General features: G+C 31.8%; 3 protein-coding genes across 3 annotated transcripts; all 3 read right to left on the reverse strand.

The window, feature by feature from the left end:
* Positions 1 to 119: 119 nt before the first annotated feature.
* Positions 120 to 1,399, reverse strand: LOC103494325 (protein RKD1-like). Its single transcript, XM_008455454.2, has 4 exons — positions 1,308 to 1,399; positions 1,085 to 1,212; positions 616 to 998; positions 120 to 491 (listed from the first exon to the last, which is right to left on the reverse strand). The coding sequence occupies exons 1-4, from the start codon at positions 1,397 to 1,399 to the stop codon at positions 120 to 122; spliced, it is 975 nt and encodes a 324-aa protein (XP_008453676.2).
* Positions 1,400 to 3,366: 1,967 nt separating this feature from the next.
* Positions 3,367 to 5,580, reverse strand: LOC103493992 (protein EMBRYO DEFECTIVE 514). Its single transcript, XM_008454983.3, has 2 exons — positions 5,134 to 5,580; positions 3,367 to 3,930 (listed from the first exon to the last, which is right to left on the reverse strand). The coding sequence occupies exons 1-2, from the start codon at positions 5,512 to 5,514 to the stop codon at positions 3,613 to 3,615; spliced, it is 699 nt and encodes a 232-aa protein (XP_008453205.2). The 5' UTR covers positions 5,515 to 5,580; the 3' UTR covers positions 3,367 to 3,612.
* An 11,042-nt stretch (positions 5,581 to 16,622) lies between these two features.
* Positions 16,623 to 17,267, reverse strand: LOC103493991 (mini zinc finger protein 3-like). The gene has a single exon (XM_008454982.3). It carries the CDS (start codon positions 17,022 to 17,024, stop codon positions 16,734 to 16,736), a length of 291 nt encoding a protein of 96 aa, XP_008453204.1. The 5' UTR covers positions 17,025 to 17,267; the 3' UTR covers positions 16,623 to 16,733.
* Between the last annotated feature and the right edge of the window lie 8,826 nt (positions 17,268 to 26,093).

Genomic DNA, 26,093 nt, shown 5'->3' on the forward strand with positions numbered 1-26,093 from the left:
TTCTATCATCCAGTTAAATATAATATTTGCTGTGTTTGGTCATGAACTCCAAATCAAATCCAACAAAAATAATTAACACAAATTACATAATGTTTTTTTTTTCTATATTATTGTTGTTATTACATGAACATGCAATTGGTTGAAGAAAAGGAGCAATCAGACAAGAGATACTTCATTTCTTCATCATAATCATCATGATCGTCTTGATTATCAATGGTAGTGGTTGAGGATGAGAAATAATTTTGGGAATTTATATCATCAACGTTGTTGTTGTTGTTGTTACTATTATTATTGATGATTAATCCAGAGAGCTTTCTTTTCTTGTAATTGGCTTTGAAACAAGCTTGTCTAAGCCTCTTTGTGTTGTCTTCCAATTGCAAATCTGGTCTCTCCTCCATTAGTTTCTTCTCATTCTCTAATATTTCCAATACATTCTTCAACTTACAATTCTCTGACCCATTTCCTTCCTCTTCATCTCCCTTTTCAATCTCCTGCAACCACACACACTTGCAAACCCTAAGCATCGTATTTGATTGAATCATAAAAACGAAGAAATAGAGGAAGAGAAAACATTTGGAAGAAGAGAAATTGAGAGAAAAAAAAAAAAGAACATACCTTGACATTCTTGATTAGGGTTTGTATGCTCATCAACTTCCTATGAGGCCATCTTCTTATACCCAATTCTCTACATCTCTTCTTCAAAAGAGTAAGTCCCACATTAAGCTCTTTAGCAGCTCGAGTTATCGGCATATAGAAATACTCAGATATTACTTTCTTTGACAACATTTTTGACGATGAATAACAGCTCCCATTATTACTGTTGTTGCTACATTCATTTTCTGATTTCAAACACTTTGATCTTTTTTTCCCCTTCTTATTATGCACCACCATCTCTTCCTTTTCCTCATTTTCTCCACATTCTAGCAATAACAATGGCTCTTCCTCAACAACCTCAAATACCCCATCATCCATTCCATTCCAAATCCCAACCCCATCTTCTGCAAAACAAAAATAAAAACACAAAGTTCCAACTTTTATATATATATAAAAAGGCTTTTTTTAATGCATTACATGAATGAATTACCTGATATATAGGTGTTAATAGGCACAATATCTTTAGGGTCCAAAAAAGGGTCTTCAAAAATGTTGTCTTGTAACCCAAAATTGGTGTAGTTCCAATCCAACCCTGAATAACTATTGTTGTAGCTTGATCTATATGAATTATATATTGTGTAATAAAGTGTAAGAAAGAAATTTAAATGAAGGGGTATGAAAAGGAATAGAAGATTTTGAAATAAGGTTTATACCTAAAATGGATTGGCGAAAGATTGCATGAAAAATGATACGAGTGATCTTCAAAGGACATTATCTCACACTTATGCCTCCATGAAGGGTCCATTTTTCTTCAATGTGTTGAGAGAAAAATATGGGATTATGAAGATGGGGAAGAAGAAGAGGCAAAAATACGTAATATATATAATGCTTCACAAAATCATACGATGAATTTGGAATCAATGAAATTATTATAATAATTATTTTTTATAGAATTTGAACTTTAAATTAAAAGAGAAAAATGGGAGAACGTGCGCCGCCAATGAATCAAATTGGATTTTAAAGAAAAAAAAGTTAATCATTTCATTAATTGTAATTAGGGAGTGTGGTTATGTGAGAGTTACAAGAGAAATATTCATAATAATATGTAATAAATGAATGATAATAATAAAGGTATGAAGAGTAGTGGAATCATTAGAGCTGTGTGTGCATGGCAATATATATAATTATATATATATATATATATATATATATATATTCAAAACTATAATTAGTTTTCAGAATTAACCAATGGTTAAGAAATCTTTGAGAGAGATTTTGTGTTCATTTTCATTTTCATTCATTATCCATTATCAAATAATGGGGGTTTTAGATAATTGTGAAAAAAATTTTGGTTTTTTTCTTCATGTTTTTTGTTAAGATTTTTTTTAAAAGAAGTGTTTTGAACACAAAATTTTAGTAAAATTAATGATATAAATAATGGTAATGTCTTGGAGCTAATAATTATAAATATAAAGAATTACAAATATGAATAAATTTGTTGATGATAGACTTTATTATATTGATATATCTAAGATTTAGAATATCAATAGGAATGAAAATATCGAAATCTTAATTTTACAAAAAAAAAAAATCAATATTAAACCCTAAACCCTAATTGAAATATTAATAAAAAAAATGTCGATACATACATATATATATATATATATATATATATATATATATATATATTAAATGTGTAAACATGACACCATTATTATATTATTGACGATTTTATATTTTGTGGACTTTTTACGAATTAATAAAAAAAAATATCGATTCAATCTTTATATCAAAATAAATTTAGTGAAAATATATAAAAATATCATCAATAGAAATGTATTATGTATATAGTTTGGGAAAGACATAAATTAGGAGTTCAAATTTGTACAACTTGTGAGTTTAAATAAAATCTTACATCTAGATTTTGGATCAAAGTTTTTTTTTTATTATTTTTCTTCGTTAAAAAAAGAAATAATAATAAGGATGCATGATTGCCATGTAGGATATTGATTAATTAATTTTTGTGGTTATAACCAATAAAAGGAAGGCACTAAAAAACACTAAAAATGATTAATTAAAGTATCAAATCCATTTAGCCGTCTAATCTAATCTAATCTATACAATGTCAGCCCCCTCGAGTTTAATCATTACACTAATTCCCATTTCCAAATACCAACTCAGTTTAAGAGGTTCCGAGTTCACTCACTACTTCAACTAATATATGTATGTTTGATGAATTTTATGAGATTAAATTGTGGGCTATTAATAAAAGTAATGTAACGCTTCGTTATCATCAAATCATTTTGTGGGAATGTGGGAATTTAAATCCATCTCATTAATTAGGATTATTTAGTGATTATATGATATATCAGTTACATTATAAGTTAACTGTTCTGTTAGGGTTATTTAATTAATTGGAATCTACAAAGCCCATTTTCATTCGATATTATTTTGATTTATTTAATGCCAAATTGAGTTATGCCCCCATGATTTAGAGTGTGATATCTAACTTACGTCCATTAGTTATGTTCATTTTGAAGATAATGATTTTGTGCATTACAACATTTGGAAGATAAAATTTACAAATAAAGTTAGTTTGTAATTAGCATTCTTGCATGAATAGTGAGTAGTTCTTCTCTGTAACGAAGAGAAAGAATCTCCTTATATTGAAGAAAATTTAGAAAAGCAATACAGACGTCTCAATTAATTTTTCGACCAACAAAACAAAATTAAGAGTCTTGTATAATATTCAGACATTAATTCTCTCTAAAATTAAAATAAAAACTCATCCTTTAACAATTATCGTTAGAAAATTGTATCATAATTTTGAGTTCATACATCAAGCACGGTGAAAAAAAAAAGAACATCAATTATGGGCATAAACAAATTATTCCTCTACTTTTTTCATTGAACTCATGGCCAAGGGCTTTCAATTGGTTGGGATTTTGTGGTAAATTCTTCTTCGCAGGAAAATTGAGTCCAATGTGGTGAGACTGAAAAGTGTTGGGAAAAACAACATCAGTTTCTCCACCTACCCCCTCCTCCTCTTCCACGTCCACCACCCCCACCTCGTCCTCCACCACGGTGCTTACCACCGCCTAATGCTCTGTTTGCATCAGATTTTCCTTTGAAGTTTTCAGGCAGAGGAAGGATATGATCAACACACTTCCTGAAGCTGAAGTCATCAGCAGACTCATCCTCCCTGATGAGGAAGAAGCACTTGCTTTTCCACACAGGATGGAAACGAATTTGAAAGGCCTGAATACCGCAGCCAATCTTTTTCTCGGGTTCTAGATGCCCCTTCTTAAGTAAATCTACCAGCACCATTTGCTCGTACTGCCATAGAAACAAATATCAAAGATTGTAAATTATCAATTATAGATGTTTCAAATCAAGTAAATGACCTCGGGGGATTTTCTTTTACCTTGAAAAGGCTGTTAATTAAATAAAAAAACACGACTTACAATACAGGAGACCTTAAGAAAATATACTCTTCATAGAACATAAACTCAAGCCTAAAATTGGCCTTACTAATGTTTTAACCATTTAAGTTATGGTAAGGTGAGCTAAAGCCTAAAGGAATACACTTCTAAACGTGTTTAGACAGTAGAAGATAAACACTTGACTGCATTTCTAATTACGAATTATTTGATAAAGATGTCCTCATATTATCACAAACGGTTAGCAGCCATAGCTTCTGTTTGAATAATTACCTCCACATCACAGGATATGCCATACCGTAGTATATAGATAAAGTATACCAATTTCATTAATTAATTCCACAGACATCAATCAAGAATAAGGGAATCATGAAAAATAACAACATAACAAAAGCAAAATAAACTGCTGAAAGAAATTCTTGAATGAGTAAATAAGGTCAAAAGAGTATCCGTTCACAGAACCAAATAAAATTTATTCATCCAGGCTGGGAGTTTTCTAGTACTACCCAGATTCTGCTTTCCATAATTAATAATGTCGAACAGTCTCATCTAAAGAAGTAAGTAGGTTTTGAGTAAAACAAACACCAACCAACAGTCAACAAGACATTTGAAGAAATATTGGAAACTGACTCAAAAATCATACTTAGTTTAGGAAAAACCATCCAGCCGTAACAACAAAAATTGACTAAAAGAATCAACGAAACGAATCACAACACAACAAAATAGAGTACAATATATATGAGTATCTATTAGAGTTCAAATTTTATAGAGTAAACAAACAACACTAATTAATCTAACTGACAGTAAGAAGCAATACAATCTTTATGTTTTCAATTAAAATAGACTCAACAACAGGAAACCATAAATCATTCAAACAAGCAAGCATTGTATTCAAATAATATAAGAAAGAACTAGGACATTTGAGATTCCCTTTTGAATAAGCATGCAGTCATATAGAAACCCTTTTGCTAAAACTGTTCAACCAAGTTCCAACAATCCCTTGTAACTAAAATAGTATTTTCTCAATATCATTCTCGACCTTTCAATTAACAAAAACAGAGGACCATAACACATTTAAAAGAAGTTCATAATATTATACCTGGTTCACGTTCAAGTTGATAGGCCAGTTGTGAAGGATCTTATAGAAGTAATCGAACAATTCCACCGATGATCGAAAGCTCTTGGGGCCTAAACTAACAGGAACAGGTTCCTCCTCACACTTCCCGTCTCCACCCAACTTCTCAACCCTTTCTTCCTCAACTGATTTCTCTATCTTCTGCTTCTTCCCATCGCCGACGCCATCATCGGCGCTTTCCTCCCTCTCTCGCTTCGAATTAGCATCGCCATTAATTACTGGAGCGGCCTCAGTTGCTTCAGAAGCATCACTTGAACCTTTCGGTACCGTAGTTTCCAATTCCATATCTTCTGTGCCTGAGTTGGTTACCTCCGGATCGAGTTGAGGGATTGTCTCTTCCGCCATTGTAATTTGTAAATTCAAGTTGGAACTATCAAGCTTCAAACTAAAACCCTAGCAAACTACAGTATAGAAGACGAGATTTTATATCGGATTTTTGTTTCTAATTCATCTTTGAATTTCGGTTTAACTCGACCGGTCCACTTAGACCAGTAAATTTGGTTTTTTTTTTTAATTTTTATTTTGCTATTTTTTTTAAAAAAAAATAGAAATCAATAAAAAAAACAAAATTCATTACACATGATTGAAAACGTACATAAGTTAATTAATACTAAATCACGTATTACAAACAACTAGAAAATTTATCTTTTCTATACACATATATATTAAGATTAGTTGCAACCATGTTGAAACTACACGAATATAGTTGATGAAATAAAAGGTTTAGGAATGTGATTTGTAACAAACCTCATAAACGGGGTTAGGGGCACGAACTACTTTCCTCGTGTTCACTTAATAGCGGAAACATTTCCAACTCTCATACCTTTCATCTAGTGTTGATCCCACAACGAGAAAAATCTCTAATAACTATTTGCATGAATAAATATTTTTATTTGTTTAAATAATTACTTTTAAAAAAAAACTTTGCCTCTTCTTTTAGATATCATTGTGAAATATAAATTTTCAAATTCTAATCTATTTTAGTATAATAATAAAGAAAAGAAGGCAATAAGAAAAAAAAAGTAAGATATATAAAAAAAAATGATGTTATAAATAAAGATAGTGTCCATTTCTTCTTTTGGAGGAAAAGAAAGAAAAAAAACTTAAAAAGGATAGCTATTGTACTTCTACTTTATATTATACATACATACATATATATATATAGATTCTCACATATTCAAAAAACATTTAAAATGATTTATGTTTGTCTTTTTTTTTTTAAGTGATTTTAAAATTGCCAAACTTAATGAATAAAAAGGAAAGTGGGACAAATTTTTATGAGGTGATGGTTGGTCAAGTCCATTATCCTACTAAAAGCACATTGTTGATGAAAGCAAATTCTAAATTGTTTTTTAAAAAAATTTTAAATCTTATTTAACATTTTTCGAGGAGGGATTTATCCTTTAAACTTTAGTTTGGGAAGATTTGGGTTCGTAGACTTTTAAATTTGTAACAATTTAGTTTACTATGTAGTTCTTTATATTTTAAAATTTGTAATAATTTAGTCTTGAAACTTTAATATTCACAGTAAAGAAGTAGGTTTGTTCGTAAATTATAAAATCTTAGAACTCGTTTGGTAACGATTTGGGACTTTTAAGTTAATGGTTTTTGAAAATCAAGCTTAGAACTATCACTTCTCCAATCGTCCTATTGTTTTATGTGTTTGGTTTGTGTAGATTTCATGGTGTTTTCAAAACTAAAGACAAAATAATAAAACCAAAAGAAAAAAAAAATATAAACATGAGTAACATATCATAGAAAGACAAAACTTAATTTTCAAAAACAAAAAACAACTAAATAGTTGTTCAACCGATTACATAATCAAAGTTCATAACTAAATTTGAGGATAGAGACTAAATCATTACAACACATACTAAACAATTACAACACATACTAAACATAAAAAGAACTATTTGATAATGTTAGTTAATGGTCCCACCTATTTTATTTTATCGCGTCAAATTAATTAATTAATTGGTTATGGAGTTGGTAAAGAATCCGTTAAGATTTTCGTTTCAAGAATGGTTCCACAGTGTTTAGGATTTATTCCTTTTCAAGGATAGTCTCACACTGGTTAGGATTTATTCCTTATATATCGATAAAATCTTGTCTGAGAAGTCATGCGATTTTGAAGCAAGGAAGAAAAAGTATAAAAGCTTTTGACAGTGAGTTTTTCGTAGTAGTTCTTCATGGAAAATAATACGAAAAACTGATAGAAGAATCCTCAAGTCATTCGAGGCTTGAGTTGAATACATCATTCATAGATTTGAGATTAAGGGAGAGATATTATGTCCTTTTTATGAGTTATGACTATTATGTACTCACATATTTAGTTCTGATGAATTCTAGGATAGCAGCATAGTGATAAATGTGTAAAGTGTTGTAACTTCAGTCATAACTATGTATTCAACAATCAATTATTACATGCACAATATATAAAATCTTCTATCCTGGGCAAACAGCCTCCTCCCAGATGTAGATATGTATTCATCGAACTGGGTTAACAAATGTTTGTTTCCTTTCAGGTTACTCTAGTTTCATTGTTTGTGCACAACTATCGTTACAATTGTTATACTTATCTAAGAACCGTTCATTTATCAGATAATAATTAAGTGTATAAAAATTATTTACACATCCAACTTTCTTTCTTGAAATTTAGAAAAACAAAAAACAAAATAACAAGAGAGAGTTTGAAAGACAAAGAGGGGACATAGTAAGTTTAGAAGGGGGGGGGGGGGGGGGGGGAAGAGATGTAGACCATATGACCTATCCCATTCCTAAATCCCCACTTCTGCAACTCTTTGATTAATTAATTCCATTAAATGAAACAAACAATTATAAAATTTATAAAAAGAAAAGAGAAACAAAATGTGGTTGAAACATTTTTGTCTTTTGGGTAAATAAAGTGAAATAATCCAAAACCCAATAATGTGTGTGGATCAAAAGATGGTCATGGTCTTCATTGATAAGCGAGAGAGAGATGAGCCAAAAGAAATAAAAGAAACAAACCCTTAAAAAACGCATTCAATTCAACATCATCCCCTTAACTTAAAACAGTTGTTTTATGTATTGTTCAAAGAGTTTTCTTTTTCCCTCTTCCTTCATCTTCTTCTTCCTCTTCTTCTTTATTAAGCTTTTTAGTTCAATGGAATTTGCCTACCAAAAGCATAAAGTAACTCCATTTCTCTCAACAAACCCCCCCAACTCTTTTTCTCTTTTCTATCCACATTAATAAACACGTTTTCTTTTAATATTCAATTCATGATCTTTACCCATCAGAACAACTAGACCAAGAAGTTAAGTAAGTATTCAAACCATTGGAACTTAAGCTTTTAGGTCTATCGGTTGTTTAACATGTTATCAAACCAATTGAGTCTACATGGTTTTGTGTTTAAACAACTATCTACAAGGAAGACCTTATGCTTTTGGCAATTAGTTATTTAACGAATGTCATTACGCCATCCAAAAAGTGATCAGAGAAGCATAAGTTTTTGAATCAATTGATTATTTAACATGTATCAAAACAACTAGTCTAGATTGCCTTGGATCAAACCGCTACCCACTATGGGATTAAGCTTTCGAGTCATAACATGGTATAGCAAGAAGTTTAGCAGGTGATGTACTCAAATCACATCTAGGAAGTGTTTAGATTAAATATTAATATTAGGTTTACTTTCTTTTTCACGCATCAACTTAAGCTGTTTGATAGATTGAATTATTTAACACGTTATAAGAACAAACAAGTAGTCTAAGAGGTGTGTAAAAAAGTATCAAAGCATCCAGTTACCCAACCTAATCAATATTAAATTAACTTCTAAAACTAAAATACAATCCATCATTACCTAATTAATTAACTATATGTTTATTTTATTTATTTGTTTTCCTCCATTCTCCCAACATCTCTGCTTTTGATGTACCTGAATGAATATGCTTTAAAATTCCCAAAGCCAAACAACACACTTAAACAATATAACATAATTAATAAATGATCTCCTCATAATTGTAATGTGATATTGAGTAAGGTTACACACAATTACAAGCTAATTAGAGATAAAGCAGACATATATATATATATATATATATATATATATATCAGTTGATTTTTCTCTGCTAATTCATGCATTACATAGTTTTATATCTTGTGGATTTAATTAAACATGTGGTTAATCATATAATATATAGTAAGGTTAAAAGTAGAAGAAGAGCATAATATATTACAAAGAGATAAGTGAAAGAGAGAGGAAAAAGATACTTAGCTTCCCAAGAATGGAGTTCCAACTTAACTTTTTATTCAAACTTAGACAGAGTCTTCTAAAACAGCCTTTTTCTTTGTATTGCTTCTATGGCAGGCTTATGATTGATGTGTGAATCTTTTCTCAATCTTATAATAAAAAGATCTCCCCCCCCCCCCCAACCATGGAATTTCCCCCATATAAACAAAATTTGGAATTTAGTTTTGTTGAGTACAAACACAAAACACAAAAATGGGTTCCTTGTTTAGCAGGAAAGGTTTGAGCTTTGTGTTGTTTGTAGCTTGTTTTTTGTTGTGTTTTCTTCAACAACCTCAAACAACGGCAAATGGGCTTAGCACAATTGATGTTGCTCTCAAATGGGTAGCTTTCAAATCCACAATTATCAACACCCACAAAGCTGATTCTTCTGTCAAAAAATTGAATTTAGCAGCTCCATCACCAGCCATGAACTTTGGCCCAAATCAATCCAACAAAAGAGGAGTCAAGAAAGGATCTGATCCAATCCACAACAGATCTTAACAAAGGAAAGCTCGTCAAGAGATGAAGAAAAAAAAAAAAACTCTCATTTCATTTGGTACTTTTCATTAGTTTCTTCAAAAAGGGTTGGTTGAATATTGGAAATTTCTCCCATATATTTTATATATATAATTCTCTATCTTGGGTTTGTTTAAAGTTTAAATCAAGTAGATGAAAAAGGTTATTGTATAGTTTTCAAAGATTTTCAGATGAAACTTTGTAGTAGAGAGTAATGTTTATTTATTTTATACAATTTTGGTCCTCTGTTTCATCTTACATATAGAGAAAAATCTTTGGGTTGTTAGTTCTGAGTTTATTGTATCTTTATGGAATTGAAATTCAATTTAGTGAATTATTTTGTTTGTTGAAATTTGTGTTCTTATTTCTATTTTTATGGGATGTGAATCTTAAAGATAGTTGGCTTTAGAATGAATTTGTGGAATATAATCTTCTTAACATTATTAGATGTGAATCAAAAGTTTGAAAGACAAAATCATCACCTGAAGAATAAGGGAGAAAAAAAATATCCTTAACCTTATGATTCAAACCTTTTATTTTTTATTATTATGATTATTCTTTTTTTTAATTTTCAGAAAGGCTTAAATCATAAGTAGTTTGAAATTTGTTTCCACTCATAAAGACACTCTTCCATTTTTAAAATTGGTTCAAAAAATTTTATTAGTTAGATATGTATAAGAATTGATAAATAATATATAGAGGGAGAGAGAGAGAATAAATTTCAAAGTTTAAACATAATAATGATTGTTTTTCTCCAAAATATGTAGAGGCATAATTAAAATCTATCTCAAAATTTGAATTTTGGAGTAGAATTTAACACAAAAAGATACCCTAATATTGTAGATAGTAATTACTAATATCGTAGATAGTAAGTTATGGAAATCAATTAGTTTATCTACAAAATAAAATTGTTTACTAAGAATTGTGACTACTTCCATGACATCATAATAAGAATGTAAGATAACCAAAATGAACTTAGCTCGACTTGCATTCAACATGTACTATCACGTATCACCCACAAGATTAGAAACAAACAACAAATATGGTTTACTATCCAATAAATAAGAATTTAAGAAATTTCATTCACTATTTTCTACTGCGAGCAATAGTAATACTGTTGGGATTTTGTCAAAAAGATTTTATGAGATTATCTTTTATTAATGAGTTATTTAATCTCAAAAAGATAAAATATCTTTCTTTATTTTAGGAATCTTGTATCAATATTTTCTTGAGATTATTCTTGAGAAAATATATATATATATATACTAACGAACTTGTGGATTTCGGTACGACTAATAAACAAAAAGAAAGTATTCGGTGCTGCTAGTTGAAACTATCATTGCAATAGCTGTGAGCGAAAGAAGGTAGTGTGATTAATTATCTATGGTCCCAACGTGTTGATCTGTGATGAACTAAAGGATGAGTAATATGAAGAAGAAGTAATGATCAAGAGATCATCTTCAACTCAGGGGAAGTATGAAGACATCTTCAAGAAGATTTACTTATATGTTCAGGGGAGCCTAAACTCTTAAGTCATTAAGTGCTTTAATATAGTCATATGCTTGAGTCGAATATCACTTACTGTATTGATGTATATTGACTACGGTGAATCTTAATGATATTACTCATTTGAACTGTGCGCAGCTCCCCAAACATAGGTTTTATTTACCGAACTGGGTTACCAAAATTTTTTGTGTTATTTACTTTTACTGTCCTTCTAGCTAATACATCAGTTAATTACTTTAAAATTAACTAAAAGATATATTGATTATCTCAAATACTAATACATTTGGAATAGAGATTCCATTTTCAATTATCATACGCTCTTTCTATTTCTCTTGTGAGATCGAAAATGTAATCATTAGCCAAGACTCAACCTTATCTTAAACGGGGTGTATGAAAATTCAATATATATATATATATATATAGGGGATATAGCATTGAACTCTAAATTAATTAAGATTATAGCAAAAGATTAAGAAATTTGCAAATATGGCAAATTTTAACAACATTCCAAGATAAAAAACGAAAATACCCCTACAATAAAAGCCAGATACACTTCACGCTTCCTATTTTGATTTCAAACACAAACTTCACACTTCATATTCCGATTTCAAACCCAGACTTCACGCTTTGCTTGACGTTTTCCTTTCATCTTCCACTTTCTTCGTATTTCGATTTGGTTTTCTAGTGCAAATGCCTTCGCTTTCAGCTTCCCTTCATGTTCTCCACTTCATTGTCTTCCACTTTCTTCGTTTCAAGTTTTCCGCTTCGCTTCACTTATTTTCGTTCTTCTAGCTAGTATTTTTGTTTTTCGTTTGGTCGCAATATGTTTGAAATAGACTTTTTTCCTATTTGTTTGAAATCGATTTCTTCATTTTCTATTTGTTTGTGCTTTGTTTTTCAGTTTGTGTATTGTTACTTAGAGTTAAGGTCTATCAGTGATATGGATATAGACTTGAAGGATATTTAGTTTGTTTGCATTGGGATGTTAGTAGATAATTTAGCCCGTTTGACTTGGGATGTTAGTAGAAGCTTTAGTTTAATGTGGATTTTGTGTGTTATGTTGCTTAGGGTCTACCAGTGATATGTTTCTATCACTGATTAATAGATTTAGAGGATGTTTAACTTGTTTGTTTGGTATTCTGATCTATTTTAGGTTTGTGTTATTGCTTAGTGTTAGGGTCTATCAGTGATATATTTGTATCACTGATGGGCTTGAGAGATGTTTAGTTTGTTTGCATTGGGACGTTAGTAGATAATTTAGTTTAATGTATATTTTTATGTGGTTGTTTATTTTCTATCAATGATATGTTTCTATCAACTTGAATGATGTTTTACTTGTTTGTGTTGGATTGTTATTAGATGTTTGTATCACTGATAGACTTGAGGGATGTTTAATTCATTGGGTCGATGTGTTTGTTGTAATTTTAATAGATGGATAAGAAAAAAGATATCAAGGAAAGCGAACCAAGTGAATGTATTATAATAATCACATTTTGTTGTATTATGATAGACTCAATGTATACATGTATAAAGTCTAATTCAATATTATTTTTTCAGGTTGTTCAAGAAAAGGCAAAAGTAAAAATTATGGAAATAGCGAAGAATATTGAAAATGCTAGGCCAAAAAGACAACTTAAACCATCAAAGAAAGTGTTGGAGAATGTGACAAAGCAAAAGAAAGAAAAAATTCAAAAGAATGCAAGAGGCAAGAAGAATGATTCTTCAAAACCAACAAGGCATTCTTCTATAATAAAGGATCTTGCACCTAGTTTTGTTTTGCAAATCTCTCAATTATAAGTAAATGGATATTGTAGTGCATTAGTTTTGTGGATATTTGTGATAAAGTTCACATTGACATAGTTTTGATTTGCTCCCAATTATGAGTAGATGGATATTGTAGTGCATTAGTTTTGTTGATATTTATGATAGAGCTCACATTGACATTGTTTTGATGTACGTATCTCTCAATATTGAATAGATGGATATTATAGTGCATTAGTTTTGTAGATGTCTGCCATAAAGTTCACATTGCATCTTCATATGTAGTTGATTTTACCATATTAATGAAGAAAAATGTTGGATTACAAGTTGAAACATTATAAGTTTTTCGTCTCTGTTTGAAACATGAAATCAAAAAAAAAAAAATTCTACAAAGATTCAAACTGAAAAATTAAAATAAGATGAAACAACTAAAAATAAAGATCAAATCTAAAACCTTCGAAGAAAATAAATCTTTTAAAATTTTTTTGATTACATGCTAGACGATTTAACTAAAATATAACTGTAAATTTGTTGGACGAGCCACTGGTTGGAGGCGGAAGAAGGTGATCTTAACATAGGAGAAAATCACATAGAATATGAGAGAAACGATGGCAAAGATGGAGAAATGGAGAAATGACTGTGAAAATGAAGAAGAGAGAAAATCACATCAATTTCCATTTTAAAACGAGGGCAATCTTGGAATATATTTTTAAAACGAATGCAATCTTGGCTATATTTACAAATTGTTTAATAAATTGCCATATACTTAATATTTTATACAAAAAAGGTAATACATTATAAAATCAATATTAAGATTAGAATATGGATATGATGAAAATAAAAGAGAGTAAGAGAGGGAGAGAGAGAGAGAGAGAGAGGGAGAAGAGGAGACCAAGGGAGGATTTGAAGGCTTTATTGTCTGAGTAAATGTGGGCCGGGCCGAAACAAGTTCCTAATATTTAGGAAGGCAGGCGGAGCCCAATGCCACAATTTATGTATTCAATATATTATTAAGAAAATATATATATATATATATATATATATATATATAAGAGGACGCACGTGTTGGATGGGAGTGGCGGCGGAGAAGACGGCGACTTTCAACTGTCCACCGTCACTTGATTCATTGTTTTGCGGCCATATTCCGTCCTTTCATTCCCCTCTATTATTTACCATATTTAATGCTTTATTATTTCACTTTTTTCCCCCCTACTATTTAAATTATATAATATATTGTTTCATTCACTGTAATCTAATATACTATATTCATATAAATTTGTATACTTCTGCTAAACTTATTAATTTATTTCAAATCCTCTTATATATTTTATTATTATTTATTATAATTACTCTATTTATAAAACATTTTTGTAGTGTGCTTTAATTTCTTTGTTATAAAATACTAGCTAAATAATCAATTTAGTTTTTAATTTTAAAATTTGTAATGATTTAATCTATAATCTAGAAATTAGTGTTCGGTTTTAATGATTTTTATATATATATATATATATATAAATTAAGGTATAAACTAAATACAAAATCTACTTCATAAGCTAATAAAAGTTAGACATCTAATTTAGAAACTAAATTGTTGCAAATATAAAAGTATAAGAACAAGAAAATTATTACGAAATAAAAAATGTATAGACTAAATTGATATAATACTAAAGTTTAGAGAGTTTAATTTTTTGAATTTTGTTATTATATAACTAATCCAAAAAATTTTTTTTGGTATTTTCCTCTCTTATTTACCCCAAACTTAAATGAAAATTCAGAGATTTTTTTAGTTGAATCAATAGGTTATTACTAAGGTAAGTATCATTTTTTGTTCTCACTTAATTTTTTATGTTAGATTATATATATATATATAGTTCTACTTAATCGGTGGACATTAGAAATTTTTAATAAGTTACTTTTGTACTTATCTAATTTTAATGCTTAGAAATTTCCAATTTAGCCTCTAAACATTTAAATTTTATCCAATTAAACTAAAGCCTATAAATGTACAAACCATATTTAGAAAAATTTATCAGTTTCGTTGTTTTTATAATTCAAACATTACCTATCATTGAAAATATATTTGTCTGTTTGTTGGTAATTAATATTATTGACAAAAGAATTTCCATATGAAGTCCTACAAATGATAAATACAAAGATCCAAATTCATTCCCAATTACCAAAGTTGTAAAACATAGAAATAAACTTCAAAGAGGACAAAAAATTTCTCATGCATTTTCCTTAATCATCCCAAAATGAGGAAGAAAATAATGTTAATTAATATCATTAGTGAAAGAAGAAATTAAAAATCAAGAAAATGTTCCATATTTACATACCCTATTGAATTTAAATTATATATATATATATATACATATCAACAATGCAACAATTTCTTGTGTATTTTAGGTCATGTAAACAAATTTGGAGAAAAGAGAAGATTAGGTCATGTATTTTTCTGGATGGCTAATATAGACTATATGTAATTTAATAAAAGGATAAGATTTTTTTTTTGAATGAAAATTACATTAAATTAAAGAAACCATATGAATGAAAATCAAAATGAAATGTTGAAGGAAAAAAAAAACAGAGAGAAGAAAGGACAGTGGAGGGATGTTGGATGAGTGATTATAAGAGAAAGAGCTTTTAATTGAGAATGAATTTTTAATAATTTATTGAAATTGGGAGAATAGTGAACACAGACATGATTGAACTATTAGTGGGGTTTTGAAAAGATTTTCATATTTCAAATTTTGATTAATTATTATATTAAAATCTAATATTGTATCTTATCACAATGAACCACTTTGGTCCATTTACAAAAGAAAAGAAAAGAAAAAAAAATCAAATCCCTATGAACAACAAAACAAACATTGAAATTTTTCACTGAAAAAAGTTCAATCTCCATAAGGGTTTATACACTAATGATAAGACTTTGATATAATTAAAAGAATAATCAATCTTTAGTAAAGTCGAAAGTTTCGATTCCCAACCTATAATCGCTGTATAGATTCAAAAAAGATGGAGAAGAGGAAATTGATTTAACATATTTATGGCAATAATATGAAAAACCCAAATCTCTATTTTTTTTTTCCTATATAGGTTGGGAATCTCCCAAGGGAATTCATGTTTGATTAGATGAAATTATTGAAAATTAACTAAATAGGGATAAAAGAAAGAAACTTTAGGATTTGGGTCATGTAATATAAAGAGAGAAACCCTTGAATCAATATATATTCTTGAAGAAAAGCAAGAACACATTATTATTATTATTATTATTATTATTATTTTTATTATTTTCATTGTAATTTTTCCTTCCCCAATAATCCATCATATAGTGTTTGGTTACTGATCAGATTTACATGATCAAAATGCAAAACTAAAAATAAAAGAAAAACCAAACCATAGAAAGTATTATATTATATATATATAACACAAACCCTTTTAGTCAATTTGAAGTTTTTATGATTGATGATTGATGATTGATGATTGATGATCCTTTCAATTAAATGATAATTAATTGGAGTTTGGAGGAGAATACTCAAAAACAACTTCAGCATCAACCTCTCTTCTATGAAAATTCCTGTGGCAACCACAAGCAGCACAATTCAGAGCCTCCTCAGTCCCATCCTCTCCTCTTGCCATGAATTCTCGGCATCCGTCCACCGCGAACCCCCCGAGCTTCGCCGCGTGATTCTTCTGGCACTCTGCGTACCGCACCTCGGATCCCGAACTGGCCGACCAGTGGTGGTTTCGTCGCCCGTTAGAGCCATCAGATTTCTTCACCACCACCAGCCTTTTCTTCATGGTTTGGGAATCCCCTAAAGCTCTAAACCCACCAATCTTTGCTGAATTTGGGGGTTTTGTTCAAATTCACAAAGGGAAAAAAGGAGAAAGCTTTCTCTCTTTTTTTTTTTTTAGGGAATTCAGGAAATGAGAACTGATATAACCCTAACCCTAAGTGAGAGTTTATTTATATATGGGATTAGATTAATGGAAAGAGAGGGGAGAAAATTAATAAGGAAGATAGAACAGAAACACACAAGCTTATTTTGGCAACATTTTTCTCTTTTTTCTTTTGGGTTAGATTGGAAGGCAAAGATTGACCCTCTACCAAATTAATCTTGTCAAAAGCCTAGTGACACTAATCAAAAAAAGGGTTAGGAGAAGTGGGTTATTCACAATTTCCTCACACAAAAAAAAAAAAAAATTCAAAGATACAAACTTTTTTTTCCTTTTTTTTGGAAATTAAAGATGAATCCGATGTGTCGTCGTTTAATTGGTGAATCCAAAAAGAGAGTTGCAAAAAGATAGGGAATTAATTAAGGAGTGAACCCTAGCTAGAATATATAGTTTCTAGTTCTTGAGTTAAACAATTGCTTTATAAAGAATTTTCCCTTTTTTTTTTTTTGTTTTTAATAGATAGATTCAAATAATGCATTATATCATACACTGGTTATGAGTCAAAGGAATGAAGGAATGAACATAAGAGAAGCATAATTATGTTAAACTTTAATTTTTGAATAAAAAGAGATTAAAATGAGCTGCTTTTTAGGCCTAACATTATAATTAAGGCAGTAATAATTAAGAATATATAGAATAGATGTGTAGCCCAAAGATGAGCTGTGGGATGGCATTTTTAAGTAACAAAAAAAGAGGGGTCCAAATGACACTCAAAAGGCAGGCTACAATGGTCCATTATTATTATCATCAATTCTATATTACACACTATACCTAAGATTCCAATAATAATTATTTAATTAAATTTTGAAAAAACAGTGCTCTCTTCCTTCCCTTTTGCATCAAATCAAACTCAAATAAAACTAAGATATTTCAACATCAATTAGATATGGCTTTACTTTACCCACCCTCCCCCCCTCTTAACCTCACTCTTCTAGGGTTTCTTTGTCTTTTTTTTTTTTTTTCCCTTAAATTATTATTGTGTTGCTTGGTTTAGATTAAATTTAAGTAACCCCACATTGTAATATACCAAAAATGATTATGGGTCTTTATCAATTTTGTATCTTTTTCAACGTACAAACAAATAAAGTTGTATTCATATATGCTACGGTTAATTCATTAATAATTTCGATATTAGGATTTAGAGAAGTAAGCTATGTAAATTATCTAAATTATTTTATATATATGTAGTAATTAATAAACTATGATCAATGTATCACGTAAATCTATGTATGTCGACTGTTTTTAGCTTTACGTTTTTCATTCCTCTTAGATTGTCGTTTTATGTTCGTAAAATTTAATAAACCATAATTTAAAAGAAAAAGAAAATGAAGATAAATTAGGAAACTGACAAAGAGAGAAAACAGTGAAGAGAGGGTGAGGAGTTTCTGTAGAAGGGAGACAAAAACACATGGTTGTCCATTCTTATAAACATATATTTGTGTGTATAAATATATATATATATAATTCTTTTATTAAAAAGAAAAAAGAAGATCATATAGAGACATTTTATGCACATTTTTTTGTTTGAAGAGAATTGAATCAGTAGTACTATTGTGTTGATTTTGGTTTGCACATAAATGTTGATTGATTTATCCCATTTGAGATTTGTATAATATATATGGCTATAACATTTATAATATCCAAGAATCAAGGACCATGTTTTAGGGTTTTACATGCTTTGGTTTTGGCCATTGGTCAGAGTGTCTGTATGAATTCAGAGAAACAAATTCATTGATATGAAGAGAGATCTCAAGAGTTTTAGGGGTTTATATATATATATATATATATATATATATATATATATATATATATATATATATATATATATATATATATATATATATATATATATATATATATATATATATATATATCTTTGTCATGCCAACAAAGTGTCTTCATGCTCATTCTATCATTTTGTTTCTTTATGTATAATATAAACTTCTTTTTGATATCCTTCCATTATTCAATTCAATAATAAACTAGGAGCCAAGATATAATTTGTCCAAAATGCTTTCTATTTCATTTTCAACAACAACAACAACTACAACAGTAATTATTATGAAATGGAATTACTACTTATCTCGAGCATATAAAAGAGTAATTTTGTTCTTCATCGGTAATTATTTTATTTATTTTTATTTTAAAAAATTAAGTATATAGAAACTATTTCTACCTCCAATTTTCTTTCGTTGTTATTTACTTTCAACAAATTTTGTAAACTAAAAAATAGTAGCTTTCAAAATGTTGTTTTTATACTTTTCGAATTTGACTATGAATTTAGCTATTGTGTATTTAAGAAAGATGCAAATCAATTGGTAAGAGATGGAAAGAAAATATGTTTAATTAAAAAAATATCAAAATATCAAAACAACAAAATTATTATCAAACGAGATAGATAGTTTATTGTTTCGATTTCTTTGAAAATTATTTAAAATCTATTTTACATGATTTAATTTTCTAATTTTGAAAAATTATAATAACCTCCTAACAATGGTTAGGAGGGAAATACTATAATTTTCAAACGAAACTAGAATGAAATTTGGAAAATTGAAATGACATCAAAATAGGAAAAGCTTTCGACTCTCTCATGGTGTTAGCTGCTATAGTATACCTTGAGAGGTTCAATTGTAAACATCGAGTCCTTGTAAACATCGAGTCCTTGTAAACATTGAGCCCTCGTGCAAGCTTACCTGAGTGTTCAAAATTTAGGGTTCAATTGTATATATAAGTTTGATGTTTCATTTGAGAGTCTAATTTCTACAAGTTGTATAAGGTTGGAATCTAACTTAAACACTCGTGGAAGTTCTAACAATGCAATCACGACTACCATCATTAAGAGATGGATTTTTCAATTTTCCCCGAACTCTTTTTTTCACGCACTCACATACTCATGATTCTTTAGCTTGTTTTTCTTTTCTTTCTCAAAACCCCTTCTCTAATTATTTTTTTTTTAATCTTAAAAATCGTATCCTCTTATATCTCAAAAACAAAAAAGAAATCATGTTCTTTTTTTCCCATGTAGGAAACTAGAAGTAGACATTCTTAAAGTTCACTAATAAAGATACTAACTTTTGCACAAATTTGTTTCTACCACTATTTAGAATTAATCTTACAATCATTCAAAACAATTTAATTTGTTTCGAAATATCAAATATGGATTTCCAATCTCTTTAACCAATCGAATGACTATGTATTAAACTTAAAGTTTCATGAAATAACGTATAACTTAGATGGAAATATACGATGAGAGAGAATCACAAATGTGTCAATCAAATTGAGATACTTTAACGCACCTGACCCATATCATCGACTTTTTTTTTCTTTATTTCTCCAAAGAAAGGTGATGTTAAGTTGAGATGTCAAAGGAAAGTGGGAAGGAGGGTGTTGTATTTGTAATGTAGTTAAGAAAAGAGCATCTTGAAGTTAATTAAAAAGGGGAAAAAGGGGGAATTGGGCCATCAATCAATCCAAAATGCCAGCACTTCCAAGCCTGTCTTGTTTCAACAACATACACACATACACACACACACACACACACACACACACAGAGCTACTACTGCTTTTGGTATCCGACAAATTGGGCCTCTCTCTTTGGGCCCATTTGTCCCCTCTCCTCTTTCTCTCATCATAACTCACATTCTCATCATTGAGAGGACCATACACCCACTTCCCCCTCCCCCATCTTATTCTCTTTCCCCACCCACTCAATCCAACAGCTCTCTCTATTTTCCTCAACTAAAATCCCTCCACTACTACCCTTCCTCAGCCACATTTATTCTACTCTCTCTCCTTCTATACCCTATTTCAATTTAGACTCGTACTCCCTTCTCGATATGGCTTAAACATTTGACATTTTGACTTCTTCGATCGAAACCATGTACTTTTGTTACTACATTTTTCTTACGGGTCATATGTTTGCTAATGTGTTTTACATCTTGTTATTCTTTGTCATGTCAAGCATAATGTTCCAACTTTTGCCTTATTATTATTTCTAGTTGTAGAAAAGATCTTGACCTATATCCGAACGTTTTCCTTTAGAAGGTTGGTCATATGTTTCTGGTTAAGCTACCCCTTTACGGTTGTTGAGTTCAAAATAAGATGATTACATGATGAGGAAAGATCATGACGATTGAAGAGAGAGATTCTCATACTAAGGGAGAGCCTAAATTATTTCCTCACTAAGAAATGGGCTGTGTATGAGTCATTTGTGGAAGTTATTTTTTCACTAGTGAAGTCTATTTTCTTTGAACACATTATCCTCAGCAGTAGATAATATTTACGCCAAATTGGATCATCAATCTTTTGTATCTATCTATCTTTGATATTGTCCGTGACTTGTTATTTGCATTAGATACACCTAACTGAACTATACTAGTCAATTTTGTCAAAAAGAAGACGTAAGGATAAGGATTAAAGTAAGGTCTTTTCCAACTTCAAATTATACGAACCCTAAAGTTGGATTAGTTGATGTGTTGCCTAATGAAATTGTGTTGGCAACTTCTGTTAAAGGTCACTTTTTCTTCTTTCTTTCTTTCTTTTTGGGAAATGAGATGACCCCATTGGATATTTGGATACTTTCGAGCATGTCATCTCACATCCAGCCACGTGTCAATACCTATATATATATATCTTTTGTATCCAAGTCCCACGTGGCATTTCCCCCTTCTGACGTGGGCTTGTAATTTTCATATTCTACGTCGGCCCATCTTCTCAGGCCCATGATATTTGGCCCATGATGAAGATAATAGGAAAGTGATTTGTAATTGTAATTGAGAAAAAGAAAGGGTGTAAGGGTTGCACATGCTATGCTATGCTATGCTATGCTATGATGCTAACTCTCTTAACTTCAAAATTAATTTTGCTTTTAATTGAGGAATTAATTAATTAATTATTGTAATTAAATGGACACATTTATTATTTAGAACAAAGTTAAAATTGATAGCTTGTTTGTTAGTTATAGTGTGGGAAAGGAACATTTTCCAGTGGGAATTAGTTTCTCATATGTCCCATCAATCCTTTTAAATAACCAAAAACACTTTTAACATTTTTTAAAATCTTTCTTTCAATCTCCATCACTTTTCGGTCTTAAAATTTTGACTTAGATTTTAAAAATACTCAAAATTGTTTGTTTGCGTTAAGACGAGAAAAATTGTCAAAAATAGTAAAGTAGACGAACTTTTGGTTTTTTAGTGATTTTTCTTTTATTGTTAGTTTTGAAAAAACTCATATTAATTATATCAAATACAAATGAGTTGGAGGAAAATATTTAGAATGCTTAAAGAAAAGTTTACGGTAAAGTGTTTGATTGGATGATTTTGAGAATGTAAATTAAAAATATGTGTTTGTCTCCTGATAGATTTTTAAGAAACACGAGAGCTTTAGTTCTACTTATATATTTTATTAATTAGGTTTAAATCTTCGTTTTATTTTTATATACAATAGTTAATTAATCAAGTGCACATATATACAATAGTCCAAAGCAAATTTTTATATTGTAACTGTTAGAATTAGTACTTTTGGAAAAAATAAAATATAAGATTTTATTTCCTAAATATTTCCTAAATCTTTTCCTTTCTTATTCCTATTGTACTCTATTTATACTCCCTTTGTACCTATTGTTTTTGTTCATAAGAAAAATAATAAAAACTAAAGTATCGTGGTTTTTCTCCCGGTTCTCGGGTTTCCACGTAAGTCTCGGGTTGTTGTTAATTGCTTTCAATATGGTATCAGAGCAAAGCAATAACGAAACCCTAGAAAATAACCTAGGAGAAACCCAGATCGAAACTGAACCCGTCACCGCCGCCGCCGCCGACGCCGCCGGAATCGCCGCCGCCGTGGACGCCGCCGTCGCCGCCGCCATGGAGAAACTGCTCCAGAACCTACAGAAACCGCTGATCTACCCAACGGGAGTGGTTCCGCAGCCGTACGCGCCGCCGTCTGACCAGAAGTTGATTCACGCGCCGCTCGTGTCCGGCGCGTGGGCCCACGCGCCGCCGCCGTTTCACGTCACCGCCCATCCCGTTCCCTTCTACGCACCGTCGGATGTCCAGCCGTCAAACCCTTCCGGCCATCCGCATCCTCATGCGCCGTCTACGAGCTCCGGACAGCATCCCTCAACCGTAAATTTGTCAAATCAGTACAGTAAGCAGCAGCTGTACGTTGACCCTTTACAGCAACCGCTGTTTTCTGGTAACGGAATTGATCAACCCCAAAACAGATCGGACATTGAAGCGGGCGAATCTTCAACGCATTCCAAACCAACCGAGTTGCCGATGTATTCCAAGAACCCGGTAACTTTGTTCCCTAATTCACAGTCAAATTATATAACTGGCTCTTTGGGTTCGTCTACAGGGAATTTTTCAGGCGAAAAATTAAATGGTCAAAATTATTTTTCTTGGTCCCAATCAATAAAGATGTTCCTCGAAGGTCGATACCAGTTCGGATTCTTAACTGGAGAGACTGTACGTCCTCCACCGGGAGACGCCTTGGAACGACTCTGGAAAGGAGAGGACTCACTTATTCGGTCCATGCTGATTAATAGTATGGAACCACAGATCGGCAAGCCTTTACTATATGCAGCCACAGCAAAAGATTTGTGGGATACAACTCAGACCCTTTACTCGAAACGACAGAATGCCTCTCGGTTATATACACTGCGAAAACAGGTCCATAATTGCAAACAAGGGACCTTGGACGTAACTACCTATTTTAACAAGCTCTCTCTCCTCTGGCAAGAGATGGATTTGTGTAGAGAGACAGTTTGGGACACACCAAATGACAGTACACAATATGCTAAACTTGAAGAGGCTGACCGTGTTTATGACTTCCTCGCAGGACTTAATCCCAAATTTGATAATGTTTGTGGTCGTATACTCGGACAAAGACCTCTTCCCTCCCTAATGGAAGTTTGTTTTGAAGTCCGCCTGGAAGAGGATCGCACTAATGCCATGGGTGTATTGACTACCCCTACCATTGACTCCGCAGCCTTTAGCGCTCGGTCCTCAAATCATGACAGTGACAAGAATAATGGGAAGTCGATTCCTGTGTGTGAGCACTGCAAGAAACAATGGCACACCAAGGATCAGTGTTGGAAACTCCACGGTCGTCCCCCAGGAGGTAAGAAACGGTCCTCCAACGAGAAACAGAACTCAGGACGTGCCTACATTAGTGAGACTACACCTGCTAGCACTTCTCAATCAACTGATCCTACTGTGAGCCAGACCAAGACTCCGACTCTGGGTGCCATTGCTCAGTCAGGTATGCCTCAGTCCCTTGGGCTTATTAGCGTTGATGGGAAGAATCCCTGGATCTTAGACTCGGGGGCTACAGATCACTTGACAGGTTCTTCAGAACACTTTATCTCATATGCCCCGTGTGCCGGTAATGAAAAAATCCGAATAGCCGATGGCTCTCTAGCTCCGATCGCTGGCAAAGGACAAATAGTTCCCTTTGACGGTTTTGCTCTCCAGAATGTTTTGCATGTCCCTAAACTGTCTTACAATTTGTTATCTATAAGCAAGATCACTCGTGAGTTGCATTGTAAAGCTATCTTCTTACCTGAATCGGTTTATTTTCAGGACATGAGCTCGGGGAGGACGATTGGCACTGCCCGGCATAGCAGGGGACTTTACATCCTTGATGATGATACCTCATGTAGTAGTTTGTCTAGGGTTAGTTTACTGTCATCCTACTTTAGCACTTCTGAACAAGACTGTATGTTGTGGCATTTTCGACTGGGCCACCCAAACTTTACGTATATGCAACATTTATTTCCCCACCTTTTTTCTAAAGTTGATGTCTCTTCTCTATCTTGTGATGTGTGTATCCGGGCAAAACAACATCGAGTCTCTTTTCCCTCACAACCATATAAACCTACACAACCGTTTAACCTCATCCATAGTGACGTTTGGGGTCCTTCCAAGGTCACCACCTCCTCGGGAAAGCGGTGGTTTGTAACTTTCATTGATGACCATACCCGTCTCACCTGGGTCTACCTTATCTCAGATAAATCCGAGGTTCCATCCATTTTCCAAAACTTCTATCATACTATCAAAACACAATTTCATACAAAAATTGCAATTCTTCGAAGTGATAATGGTCGGGAATTCCAAAACCATAACCTTAGTGAATTTCTAGCCTCCAAGGGGATTGTTCACCAAACCTCATGTGCCTACACTCCTCAACAAAATGGAGTGGCCGAACGAAAAAACCGACACCTTGTGGAAGTAGCCCGCTCACTTATGCTTTCCACTTCCCTTCCATCATACCTGTGGGGAGATGCTATTCTTACAGCTGCTCACTTAATCAATAGAATGCCTTCTCGTATCCTCCACCTTCAGACTCCCTTAGATTGTCTTAAGGAGTCTTACCCCTCTACTCGTCTTGTTTCTGAGGTTCCTCTTCGTGTGTTTGGGTGCACCGCCTATGTCCATAATTTCGGCCCTAATCAGACCAAATTTACCCCTCGGGCTCAGGCCTGTGTGTTTGTTGGGTATCCCCTTCACCAACACGGTTATAAATGTTTTCACCCGCCGTCTAGGAAATATTTTGTCACTATGGACGTTACTTTCTGTGAAAACCGACCCTACTTTCCTGTTAGCCATCTTCAGGGGGAGAATGTGAGTGAAGAGTCTAACAACACCTTTGAATTTATTGAACCTACTCTTATTACCGTGTCTGACATTGATCCTCATCCCATAATCTTACCCACAAACCAAGTTCCCTGGAAAACATATTACAGGAGGAATCTCAGAAAGGAAGTTGGGTCCCCTACTAGTCAACCGCCGGCTCCAGTCCAAAATTTCGAACCTCCTCGAGACCAAGGTATGGAAAACCCTACAAAACCTTGTACTAATAATACAATGAGTGAGAATGACAAGTCTGATGTTGCTGTTCTTGAAAATATGGAAG

This window comes from Cucumis melo, chromosome 2 (genome assembly GCF_025177605.1).
Source record: "Cucumis melo cultivar AY chromosome 2, USDA_Cmelo_AY_1.0, whole genome shotgun sequence".
Lineage (NCBI taxonomy): Eukaryota > Viridiplantae > Streptophyta > Magnoliopsida > Cucurbitales > Cucurbitaceae > Cucumis > Cucumis melo.